The sequence below is a fragment of the Ixodes scapularis genome, unplaced genomic scaffold (genome assembly GCF_016920785.2).
Source record: "Ixodes scapularis isolate PalLabHiFi unplaced genomic scaffold, ASM1692078v2 PGA_scaffold1__304_contigs__length_218370807, whole genome shotgun sequence".
In the NCBI taxonomy this organism is placed as follows: domain Eukaryota; kingdom Metazoa; phylum Arthropoda; class Arachnida; order Ixodida; family Ixodidae; genus Ixodes; species Ixodes scapularis.
This window is the reverse complement of record NW_024609846.1, coordinates 56,687,825-56,701,294: the sequence shown is the minus strand read 5'-3', so window position 1 is coordinate 56,701,294 and position 13,470 is coordinate 56,687,825. Positions and strand designations below refer to the sequence as shown.

The window sequence follows — 13,470 nt, the reverse complement described above, 5'->3', positions numbered from 1 at the left end:
GTACAGTAGAGATTTTTACGTAGAGCACATACAATACAGTACATGGCAGCATTACCTGCCATATACAGTGTAGATGTATGCTCTAGCCCTCACATCCAGTTTATTCATCCACATGAACACATATTATCTTCCAACTACGCAGTAAAAACGGATATCGTATATCTAAGCAGACAGGCGTTGTTCCTAGAGAAAAATAAAAGAAATACATTTACTCGAATACAAAAAATGTTGTTACTTGTCAACCAATCTTAAACGGCGAGCCTCGTTTAACACCGCACAACGTATAGTTACGCACAACGTTATAGTTACTACAAGAACAAAAGCCGCAGCTGCAGATCTTTGATTTGTTAAGCCTTGTTTTAGGCTTAACAAATCAAAGGTCTGCAGCTGCGGATCTTCTCCTTCGTCAGCTTTCCTCCTCAAGTCAAACGCGAAATGAGAAATTATGTGGTCTTGACATAGAACTGTACCGTAACCGGAAGTTCTCCCAGCCGTCTGTGTCGGCAGGGTTAGCCATCAATGTTCCTTGCGTCTGGTGCAACAATCAATGAATGGCGAGCCACAGCGACAGCCCTCCCAGCCTTCTCGCCGACGTAGTCGGCATTCCCCAACTTGGCAATTTTAGTCTTTTTTTTTTCGTCGGTAGTGTCAGCTTGTGGACTTTCACACTGTTGGTTTCGGAATGCGATAACTCCAAGCTTCTACCGTGGTGTTTATCCCTTGCAATTGATAATAACTGCCGTCACGTCACTCATTGGTCAGGAACGCGAATCCAAATATTCGTCGACGGATCGATTGTTGACAAGCGCTTTCGCCCGAGTCACGCAGTGCCCGTGTCCAGTGCAGAGCTGAGGCCTGCTGACGTGCTTTGGATACCGCGGATGTATCATAGTGACAAGGCGGAGAGCTTTTGTAGGAAAGGAGGTACAAAATAGTCAGTTATATTTTCAAACGTTAGTACCGAAAACAGGCTTTTGACTTTGTACCCTCTTTCTTTTGACCCACTAAAGGATATGCGATTAGTAAACTCCCAATCGAAAATCATTTATCCCAGCCCAAAATTCATTTCCTGGCCACTTAAGCCGAGACTATAATTCGAAGCTGTGATCCCACTGCCCCGCGCTTCTAGAAACACGTCTCTCCTATGTCGCTGAATAGGCATCGCATTGACGCTCTGTCAAACATTTGTGGCTACTTTAGGAAGTACTCGTCCATTGTGAGGAAGTCGTACTTAAAAATGTGGCAAAGGGAATTTATTCGGAACAACGAAGTATCAGGTAAGTAGATTTTTTTTTCTGAAGTATAGACGAATCCTCCGGTAGCAAAAAGCTCACGGGATTTCGTTGGCAGGTCCAGCAGTTTGAAGCTAAAGCAGAAGCGCTGACAGGATCATTTTATAGGTAAAAAAGAATTGAATATATTATCAGCAACAACTAAATAAACTAATAAATAGGTTGAGCACGATCGGAACTGAGTAATACTAGCAGTGCACAGATTCAAAAGTTTTATCTTATTGTTTAAATATGTCCACAATCTAACCCGCGACTATGGTGCCAGGTAGTGTCATTCTATTACTGTCAGAACAGTAGCCAAACCGCGGCTCGCTATCTCATGCAGCTCTTCGGAAGCCGAAGCGCGGCTGAAAGCTCCCTGGTAAACCTACTTCCCGCCATCCCACCCCCCCCCCCCCCCCCGCCCCCACTCCCCCACTTTATCAGAAAAAAAGACAAATAGAAAAAAGCAGCTTCCGTTCTTCAGCTTTGCGCCATCCTATGCACCTTTGGCAAGGGCCTTGTTTTAAGAATGGGTATTCACAATAAAAAAAAAAAAAAATCTGAGCAATCGCTTCATCAAGGGAAATCGCCATGCCCAAAAACTGTGGAGAAATTTAAGAAAAGTGCTCGCCCGCTTTTTACTCGGATTCTTTATTTAAAAGGGTTTATTTTATGGCTGTTTAGTATATACGTCCGTCTGGTCACCCCTGTTCTACAGCATCCCATGCGAGTGTCACGTTTCCTCAAACATACGCTCCGAAAAACGTAATTATTTCTTCAAAACAAAAAAAAAAACAAAAAAACACCCAATATGGGTAAAAAAGACGGTTCCTGAATTAAAAAAAAAAATATATATCCAAAACGATGAAATCTTATTAGCCAGGGGTGGCAAGCTATATTGTGCCACGCCTTTTTTTTTTTTTTTTTTTTTTTTTTTTTGAAGTTACTTTTTTTAAGTTACACCCGCCACGCTTGGACACGCGAAATCCGCCCCACTGCGGCTTTCGCGGTTCCAAGCGTAGCTTGCGGATTCCAGGTAAGCGACAACAAACGAACAAAACGAAGTCATTTTATGAGCGAGATTCACTGTAACAACCAATTGAGATGGAAAAAAAAAGTGTGCCGCGCCGTTTTTATTTTTTTTTTTTTTTGAATTCCGGCTTTTTATTTAGAACGATGTAGTTGTTTTTTATGACTGCATATGTCTGGCCTGACAAACGCCGGCATAGGAGGTGGTGAATGATTAGAGAATACATGCGATCTATGTTACAGATGTCGAAAAGTATTAACAAAACAAAACACGAGATGGGTATACTATGCCTCTCTGTATTGGATCACGGAAGAAAGTATTGGTCAAATTTTGAAAAGAAGGACTTGTCTCACGGTTAGTCAAGGGAGATTCGCTCGTTCTTACTATTCAAAATTATGGAGTGAAAAGAATAGTCAAAATAGATAAACGGCCAAGCTCGGACCCTGTCTAGTTCTTCCCTGGAATAGTCTTGCAACGAGCACTACACAGGCACAGCATACTCTAGCTCTGGGCTTAAGCAGAGGTTGCCTATGCACACATATACATTAACGGACTAGTGTAGCTTCAGTTGCAGTACTTCGACAATTTTACGAACTCAATGGGCTATTCAATCGTTTGTTTTATTTCACGAAGTGACAGATTACACAACCTTACCTCGCAATGTAAACACGAGTTAAAGAAATATGTTTTGACTTTTTTTTAATTATGTAATCACGCTCATGACCGTGAAGGTTCAAATAACGAAGCATAAAATTATTGTATGGTGTGCGAAATTTCAGTATTCGGATCGCACCGTACTAAGAGCCTTACCGCTGACAAGTAGGGTTCCGTCAACCATTTCGTCGTTTACCCTGAGACTGGGGGGGTTTTTGAAGAGCATCTTTGGAGCGCCGTCATAAGGACACATTTCGACCGTACGTGGTATGTCAAAAGAAGGCATGTTTTGGACAGTTTCAAGTTGTGGAATTCTCGGGGGGCAGAGGTAAATAAGTGTGTACAGGGGACAGGAAATTGTAAACAACAGCATTGTATAATTGACCCGGAAAATGTAGTGGTGTCAAAGAAATTGGAGGAGTTCTTGGGTAGAGGTCCGAAGTACTGTGTAAACGTTAAGCCGTCTAGAATCGACGTGTTTTCTGACATACAGTCAATCACCAGGGTTGTGGATAGTGAGGAGAAACTTGCGTTTGTCGAAGATGCGGTAGGGCGCATGGAAAAATTGATAGAAAACGCGTATCCCATCGATAGGAGGAATTTCAAGGATGTGAGAGCGGTGAAACAAGAGTTAGAAAGGAGTTCGTTAAAACTGTTGCAGACAGATAAAACAGGAAGGTTTGCAGTTTTGCCTGTACAGGCCTTTCAGAAGAAGTCGGAGGAAGCGTTGGGATCATTGTTTAATGAATGGAAGGGTAATATCGGGAAGCTGAGGAAGAGCATTTGCAAGGTTTTTCAGGAGGAAAGCATGGAAGAGGTAGCGAAAAGCGTTTTGAAACCGTTGCGTTCAACGCTCAACCTTAAATTCTTTTTGAAGGATCATAAGATTGAAATGCCCCTACGTACCGTTATTAACGAGAATGGGACGTGGCAGAAGGTGGTCTCATGCTTCTTAAAGCGGGGTTTGAAGTTAGTTAATTTGGAGAAGTCAATTGCCTTAAAGAACTCTAGTGAGTTGATTGAAGTAATGGAAAAGTTTCACGGAAGGAGGTGCGCGGTATTCTCCATGGACATCAAGGACCTATATTACTCTTTAGAGAAAAGCAGACTAATGAATAGAGTGAGGATCGCCTTGGAAGGGAACCTTATTAAGTTTCAATCAGGAACAGGAATAGCGGTGGATAGTTTTCTTTCGGTGCTAGACCTTTATTTAAAGTCAACGGTATTGGAATACGAAGGTCGCAATTTTGTGCAAAAAGAGGGAGTATGTATAGGTTCGTCTGTAGCGCCTTTGTTAGCGGAAATTTACTTAAACACGGTGGACCAGCAAGTGTATGACAAGGTAGAAGAGTTGTCTCCAAAGTGTTTTGTGAAAAGATTTGTGGATGATATTTTAGTTTGCTCTGTTCAGGAAGGATTGGACCAAGTTTTAGAACAAGTAGTAAGGTCAGCGGCGCCAGAGTTGAGATTCACGTTAGAGAGGCCAAGGGGCGAGGTCCTGCAATTTCTCGACCTGCGTTTACATTTGGAACGAGGTCTTTGTTGGGAGTATGGGAAGGAAGGGCGGCGGAGAAAAGCTCACCGGAGAAAAGCTCACCGGAGAAAAGCTCACCGGCCTTTGAGCGGATGCGGAGAAAAGCTCACCGATTTTTTTTTGTTTAACTTAGCGGATTTTGCGTTAAACGTTGCAATTTAACATAATTCGCAATCGTCACTTGATTAAAAATATGACCACTTTTGTGTAATAGTCTTGAAGTTCATTGGACATATTTACTAATTCATCAGAAATTAGTAATCACCCTGTTTGTATATTAATGAAGCTTCAAGTATAAAATCAGAACATCGTACACCGGTAAAAAAAGGCAACAATTTACTGTCAACTGGCAGTGTGCCGTCGGTATAGTTCTGTCAAATAAGGAGGTTTTTCTTTTGCGAGCTAACGTGAATAGCGGTGTGGGAACCGTTTCAGTTCCAAATATTGTGTACTGCCTAATAGATAAGTATGTGTTTGTTAATGTAATCGGTGTCGGCTACGCTGTTTTCTTTCTGTTCATTTCACTAGCCAAACTTTAGCTGCGAGAACAGATTTGTCCTGTCGTGTTTGTTATCTTCACTTCGTCGTCGTCGTTTGAGTGGTTTTCATCATGTATAACGTTTACCAACTCGCCCTATTCGCTACCTTACAGAAGAGCACTTATATAGGTCACGAGTAACAACGGTGCCAGTGTGCACCTTTGAAGGTCATGGGTGGTTCGCTGTAAAAGGGCACTATCACACAAAGGCAACGTGTGAAAACACCACCACGAACGGCTAGAAAACGTTCATGTCCGTGGAAGAAAGAAGCCTCGATATCCTACTGACTGTTTTATCCTGTTTTCAAAGGTTAACAAAAGCTTCAAAGAGAATTTCAGGCACAACGTTGTTTCGCATGCACTTTGGATTTTGACATTTGCAGTTTTGATCCGTTTCAGGCAGACATTATTCTGTTTTCGAACTTTTTCCTCTTCTTTAAGTTCATAAACTTTTTAGTTGGGCTTTTGTTGCCTACAGAGTAAGCCACAGAAAACACACGCCCGCAATTATTAATTTGGGAGCAATATACCAAATAACCTTAACAAATAATACAAAAAACGACATTTTCTTTTTTACAAAGCTGGCGAATTTTAATTATAATAAATTGATAAATGTTACGCATGATCCAACAGCCTCCATGTAAAAAGAAACAAAAATCGGTGAGCTTTTCTCCGCATCCGCCGGTTTTGCGGTGAGCTTTTCTCCGGTGAGCTTATCTCCGGTGAGCTTTTCTCCGGTGAGCTTTTCTCCGGTGAGCTTTTCTCCGGGATTCGGGAAGGAAAACCCAAAACCGGTTCTGTCAAAGAGTAGCTGTCACTCGAAAAATGTAAAAGCCAGATCTTTGATTAGTAATGCTTTGGTGAGATCATGCATGCATTTCGGACCGGAGGCACTAAAAAACCAGTGGGAAAGACTGGTAAAGGCAGGATATGGGGAAGAATACATCAAAAGGCAGATTGCCCTACAGTGCAGGGAGAAAAAGGGGAAGACGCAAGAAATCAGGAATAGGTACGCTGTGGTTCTGTATTTTCACGAGGTGTCCCACAATCTTAGAGCATGTGCAAAAAAATATGACGTGGATGCCGTATTCAGCACGGATTTTAGGTTAGATAGATTGACACCTTTTGAAACAGTTCAGAGGGGCTGTCAGAAGGCGCATAGAGAAAAGTCGGTGCCGTGTAGCGTAGGCTCCTTTGGCGTGTGGTTTTAAGTATGTAGGCCAAACCTCTCGGTGTTTGAACGATCGTTTAACAGAACACAAAAGGAATGTTAAAAATAATGCAGCGAATTCGGAGTTGGCTAAGCATCTGGAGGAGTGTAGAAACTGCACAACGGATTGGTCTGGAACGGATGTAGTTGTTAAGGAAAGCAACGATGTTAAAAGGGTGGTAAGAGAAACAATTAGGATTAGATCGTTGGGAAATTGCATTAGTCAACCTTCGATGCAAATAGGGAACCGCTGCAAGCAATTTTTACATTTTTAATTGTTTTTTTTTTCTTTTTTTAGTCATCCGGAAAGGCTTCTTTGGTGTGTATTGTCTGTGGTGTATTGTCTGTTTTCTACAATTTTGGAGGTGACCAGTTTTGAGTGGGATGTTGTTGTGGGCCGTTGTCCTGTTTATTGTGAGGACACAAAAGAGTTGCTTGAAGCTTTGTGAGGCATATCTTCTGCTAGAACCTTTTCACTAGGAAACGTTGGGAGTGTCCGCTTCTTTTGTGATAGAGTGGAACCTGTAAAGTCACGGTGCAAAGGACAAGTCGTATGTGATTGGTTGTTGACGACAAGAACGAACTATATAAGAGGAAGTTGTTGAAATAAACGTGTAGCTGAGTTTGAGACCTGTCTGTTTCTGTTACTTCTGCTCTTCAAACCCCCCCCCCCCCCCCCCCCCAGTCTCAGGGTAAACGACGAAATGGTTGACTTCCACTAGCTAGCCTGTACTTTGACTCTTTTCTAGGATTCCGTGTTTTTCACAGAAACTCCGAAAATTGACCCCCCGAGCCAGCTTTATAGAAATCCCCCCCCCCCCCAAAAAAAAAAAGGGATATCACGAATTGGCGTAGGCAATTAAATGAAAAGAAAAATGAAACCTAAGCTTCACACAAAAAAAAACAAAAAAAAACGTATATGCATATAATTATATGCGCAGCTCCTTATGTTTTTTGTTTTTTTTTTTGTATTTACCTACAATATACTTTCCCAGTGAACTGTCCGAGAAACTCCTTTCTTCGGGAATCATTTTTTTTTCTTTCTCTTACGAGCACCGGAACGTTTTTCAAGTATTCAAATTGCGGGCATGCTACCTGGAGGTTGGTGAATCCCATACCAGTGTCCTACTTTCTTCAATAAGCGCCCCTATAAAGCACCTTTTGTATGGAATCCCGAAAAAGTACTCCTAAAATACTATGTATAAGAATATATAAACCCTAAAAAAACATCCCCGTAATTCGAAGAAAAGAAAGGCACACCAAATAAACACAAAACCTTAGTGAAGATTTTAGCAAATCAAAGTTTTGCGCCACGCTAGCACTGAATTAAATTCATTTTAATTCATATTTCAGGGTTTTTTTTTTTTTCTCGCTCTCCGCGCGATTAGGGCGCGTGTTCGCGGCGCTTCTAACTTCCTCAAGCTAGAAAAACATACTTTCAACAAAGGACAAAAAAAAAAAAAAGCTATATCATCCACGCGCGCATATCCAGCACGAAGGCCAGGCAAACGCGAAATATCGTACACTTCCAGCGCGAAAGTCGTCCTTTTGGGCCTCCTGCACAAACACAGAAGTCATCGAGCGCATCCCGACGGAAGACAGTGGCCATGAACGTGTCGACCCGAGCACCGATGCATCTAGAACGCTTGTTTGCTCACGGGCTGCGAGCCCCCATGATGAACTGTACTCCAGTTCCACTACTCAAGAGACTTCTGGTGTCCGTACCAAGAGGAGCCAGTTGCGAGCAAGAGGTCGACCCCTATATAAGGAGGGAAGGTCCCGCCTCATTACCACAAGCACCACCTGTACGGAACGGCATACCAGCGTCCAAGAGATGGCCAACCAACTACGTACGACCTGGCTTCTGCTGGGGCTGGCAACATTAGTGCTGGCTCAGGAGTGCATCAAAAAACAACCTGGTAAGGCCGCATGCCGTAATAAGAGTTTAATGTGCTTTTTTAACTACAATCGCTGACAATTTAAGAAGCGGATGGCGTAGCTTACTGCACGGTTCTTGCTTCGTGATTGGTTATTTTACGCTCTTATCGGCAAACGCCGCCATCGCATTGGCTGTGGGGCAATTTCAAAATGCTAGAGATTTCCTAAGCGCTACATTTCTTAAGCTGTCAGTGGCTGTAGACAAGGCGAAATCGGAGCACTAGAGATATATAGTATTCAATTTCACTTTAAAAAAATCACCTTGAAATTCCCAGGGAAGAATTTCCAGTAACAAGAACAAATGTCTTCTTGCCACGACGTCCAACTGCTGAGCTATATGTGACGCTACGCAGCTAAAGTTACTGCGGTTTGGTTATACAAGATCCGGAATATAAAAAAAAAATGCCTGCTTTCCCGGAGAGCACGCGGTGAGCCAAGTAGTGCGATCTGGGGGACGCATCTAGCGAATAACCGAAAAAATATTTTACTTGAAAACGCGAAATACGCCGGGACAATCAGCAAGTGAAACATCATACGCCCATTGTCCCTCATGTTCATTGTCTCGCCAAGCTGATTGCATTCCCGGACAAAATACTTCTCGGGATATGCGCTAAACCTGTGCTGTAGATCGCAGTGATTAACTCATCGAGCGCTATGGGGAGAAACTACATGTGCAGGGGCATTTCTAGGGTTAAGCGCCCAGTTTGTGCGCTGCAATCACCGAAGATAGATCATGCTCGACATTGCTGAAGAAGATAAATATATAACCAAAGAATGTGGGTGATGGTGAATCTGCACTGCGTGAAACAGCACAAGCATAATTACCCTGCCTTCGAATATACGTGTCTAAAAAGCTCAGGACTGCGTCAAAAAATCTCATGAGTAGCTAAACCCAGTTGAAGGTATATAAACTCTCTGCTGATGATGACAAATCAGAAAACATATATGTTAGGAACATTTCATTTACAGCACTGCTGGGCGCATTTTAAGCAATGTGATCATTTGCGCATGTACGCCTACTTATTGCGGATTGTTCGGAGAAACAATCACTGGCGATCACAAAACTATTGAAAATACCAATGTGTTGTTTTAAGATGCTCGACACTGTTCAGTCGTAATAATCAACGATTGCTCGTTGCAGACGAGGAAACCATGAAGAAGGCGGGTCAAATTGCGTCCGAACTGATGAAGCAGTGCATTCATCTCCTTGACAAGTACCCCGTTCCCTTGAGTACGATTGCAGATGTGAGTAACATTAGCGTCGTGATTCTGACACAAATGTGTATAACATTCGTAACGATCCTGTTGGTATAGGTATACTTCCAACAGAAAGAATTGAACAGAAAGAAAACGAGGTGCATGTCTGTGTATCGTCCTGTGCATAACACTGTCCCATTACAACCATTGTTACGTTTACGGCTTAATAGTACGCTCGGATATTCGTATAGATGATCCCCAGAACGGAGTGTCTAATATTTCATGATAAACATGTTTCAGGGGATGAAGGTTCTCTGCCAGGACTACGCCAGCTGCCATGACAAGCACGAGTCACTAGCTTCGGTAATTGTTGTGCATGCTTGACTCCTTCATACTCATAGAAAACACCAAAAGAACATCAAAGAATTGTTACATGACCTCCTCGTTACTTCCCGCCTCATCAGGCAGCAAGGTTGTTGTATTTAACAATCGCGGAACATGGTTCTGAGACTCTGAAGCCTTTTAGAGGTACATACATACCTTTAAAAAGACATGCTAACTGCCAAAGGTGTGTGAACATTGCCCCAAATCTATTACAGGAGTCGCATCTCTAGTTTCAACATCACATTGTGAAAGCTATGAATGATGCAGCACATATTCAGTTCGAGACATTATTCGAATTATTTGCAGACCCCTAAACGTTTACACGAATCTAAGTTGATAAATGTTCGGTGACATCTTAAAACTGAAGGACAATACTCCTCACGCGTTGGGCTACCCTCTTTCCATTTTAGCAGAGCGAAGACTAGCGAGGTGCAGAGGAGCAACTCGCCTCCACTTCAGCATTTGCTCTGCTAAAGAGCAAAGAGTGAAGGGCTTTTGCGACAAGAGCTTGTCCTGGCTTATTCACCTGCATCAGTGAGAGGGCCCCACTTGCCTATTTTTTAACGGAATACACAAAGTGGCCTTCATCGCGATCTATAGAAGATTTTTGCTAATAAAGAGGCACCACGCCTGCACATCAACGCTGCGCATAGTGCCATGGGCTCGGAGTCCCGTCCCAGAAATTATTCTCGACTCCCAAAGCAATCAATTACTGGCCGTTTGCAGCGCGAAAAAAAAAATGATTGGCTTTCTGTGGGCTTGCTTTGCAGGAAAGTAGATCCTCCGGCTTTGTTGACGTCGACCTATAGATCCGCGTAAATACGGAACTGGCCAGTCTACACCCGCTTTGTAAAACTGTAAAAAAGAACAGAACCTATCGGAACAAATAAATAATTCAAAACACTTAACATTGTTGAGTTTACAAGTGACTAAAACGGTGTAAAAAGTACTGAAAGTAGCGAAGCTACGTCGCCGTTCTAAGGGGAACAGTAACGTGCCCTTCATGCTACCGAACGTCCACTGCAGTGAGCTTCCTTCTCAATTCTAGAAGCCCGATGACTACAGAAAGGAGCTCGTCTCGTGCGTCAGGCCTCACCTCATACAATTTTACGTGAGTGAACCTATGGCATATTCTGTATCATGTTTTAGTGACTCCGTTTCCTATTGTTTATATCCCCCTCTGACCCTCAAAAGCAGTTTGCGCTCCTCGCAAAGCTTGGTCCCCTGCCCCTCTCTCTTTATCGCTCCCTTTGTTTAAATTAAATTCTCAAGCTTCCTCCATAAAACTTTCAGCATACTTTTATTAAATTAGCATTTACTAGATAAGCCAACAATTGATTCTCTTTCCCAAACCATCACAGAAAAGCCGACCGGAATTCAAGCACGATCCTGAAGTCGTGGCCACTGAAGTTGGCGTAAGCATTCCTTCTTTGGTTTCTTTCTTATAGAAGCTATATCACGGCAAAATCCCGCTGAAACCAACATCGCTGATTGCAGGGTTGCATCATAAACCACATACCCCTGTCGAAGGAAATGGGCATGGCCACCGGCTACTGGCTTCTCAAGATTATGGGAGCCCACGAAACATAAGCCTCCAAGGAAGCCGCAGAACCTGCTGTTGACTGAGCGCCGCAGCGCCAGTTTTGAATAATAAAAATACCAGCATGAATAAGGAAGATATACCGCTATTTATTCGGCTTACGAGAATGCCGGCTAGAGGTATTTATATTTGGATATTAACAATAGGGTGTCTAAAATACCCAGGCTCTATCTAAAATAGGCCGCAAAAACATCGGCGCCTGCAGGTAACAATCTAAACTTTTCGTCGAAGGTGTATTTTAGAGGTCGGTTTCGTCGTGCAAAAATTACAAAATGTAGCTTTCTTTCTGTAAAAACAAATGGGCCAAAATGTCGGAAGACACCTAAACTTCGCCTTTAAGACTGGGACGCGATAGCGTTATCGGATCCCCGGCCCGCTCGTGGCGCTTCGCCTCTGCACGCCTAGCCTTCGTCTCCGCCCTCTCGGCTTCAGTCTTACGTGGCCGACTCCGTCGCCGAGCAGGAGCAGACTTAGATGTGGATCCGCACACGTAGAAGACAGCGACTCAAAAGAGCGCCCCGCACTGACAGGCGGCAGCGCATCCATCGCACGGTTTCTATGCCGCCGGCCTAGCGGCGGCCCCGAGGCAGGATACGCGTTGTCTGTGATGTATCTACCGGCACACGGCCGGCGGGCAAGTCTGCGAGCGCTGCGCACGAGCGCGTGGGTTTGTCTCGAGAGCCAACTGCGCTCTCGTGAGACATAAAAAAACAATCTCGACCGTTTCGGATGCTTCGAATGACTGTCTCGTCATTACCCCAGCTAAGGTCGTATACATAGCTAAGGTTATTCCACACTGGCGACGAGGTAGTGAATGAACGAACACGCATCTTCGGACGTCTTCACGATGCCAGCCACCCAGGGTAAGCTGGAAGAATTCGACGGCGCCGGGTGGTCATCGTGGGCAGAACGACTGAACTTCTACTTTGAAGCGAATGGGGTAACTGTCGTTACGAAGAAGAGGGCACTTCTCCTCACCTATGCGGCGCCAAGACCTATGAAACGGTGCGAGCATTGGTGGCACCTAAGAAGCCTGGCGAAGTGGCTTACGACGACATAATGAACATGCTGCACACCCATTTCGACCCGCAGCCGTCCGAGCTCTTCAGCAGAAGCAAGTTTCAGCGGAGGGACCAGGAGACAGGCGAGTCCATCAGCGATTATGTTGCGGCACGAAGGAAGCTCGCCGTCGATTGCAACTTTGGAGTTCCGACAACCGCAACAGCCAACACCAGCGCCAGCACCAGCACCGGCACCAGTGCGAGCGGCGATGAGCCGGTCACCGCATCGTCCACAATAATGCTACCACTGGAGGTGATGCTCCGGGATAGGTTCGTATGTGGGATTGCGGACGAACACCTTCAGCAAAGACTATTTGCAGAGCCGGACCTAACATTCCAGAAGGCCGTGATTTCGCATTGAGAGCAGAAAGTGCTGCAAGACAGCAAAAAGACGTCAAAGCTCAAAAGACCACAATTAACGCCGTAACCAAGGGTCAAAAATCAACAGTACGTGAAAACCGGAACCTAGGCAAGCAAAAGAAACAGGACTTCGTATCAAGTGAACAACGATGCCATCGCTGTCAGGAACAACACGTCGCAGCTACTTGCAGATTCCGCACGGCACGCTGCAATTTTTGCCGAAGGACCGGACACATTGAAAGGGCGTGTTACCAGAAGACTGAAACAAATCAACGGCGGCGATCAACACACGCGGTTAGTCATAATGAGTCGGCACCTTCGAGTGATGACGAGGATACCCAAGACCTATACGAGCTGAACAGCGTAAATTATACCACGTCGGTGAAGAAGTATATGGTCTCACTCAAAGTCGAAGGACGACCCATGGAGTTCGAAGTGGACACCGGAGCTGCGTGTTCCATAATCAGTGAAGACACATACAGGAAAACCTGGCCAAAGAATGCCTTTTCACTGAACAAAGAACATATCACGCTCCGACCATGGGCAGGAAAACAACTGCAAGTTCTCGGGTCGGCAGAAGTGCGCGTCCGACACAAGTCAAAAGACTATCTGCTCCCGCTAATCGTGGCCTCAGGTTCGGGCTGCAATCTGCTTGGAAGAAACTGGTTCCCGGCACTCAATATCAGAGTC

At 44.3% G+C, this 13,470-nt stretch overlaps 1 protein-coding gene and 1 pseudogene across 1 annotated transcript; both read left to right on the top strand.

The window, feature by feature from the left end:
- The first annotated feature begins 1,237 nt into the window (after nt 1-1,237).
- On the top strand, nt 1,238-6,371 carry LOC115324703 (annotated as a pseudogene).
- Nucleotides 6,372-9,327: 2,956 nt separating this feature from the next.
- LOC115323299 lies at nt 9,328-11,373 on the top strand. Its single transcript, XM_040206965.3, has 5 exons — nt 9,328-9,423; nt 9,676-9,738; nt 10,808-10,870; nt 11,121-11,174; nt 11,257-11,373. The coding sequence occupies exons 1-5, from the start codon at nt 9,331-9,333 to the stop codon at nt 11,347-11,349; spliced, it is 366 nt and encodes a 121-aa protein (XP_040062899.3). The 5' UTR covers nt 9,328-9,330; the 3' UTR covers nt 11,350-11,373.
- Nucleotides 11,374-13,470: the final 2,097 nt, after the last annotated feature.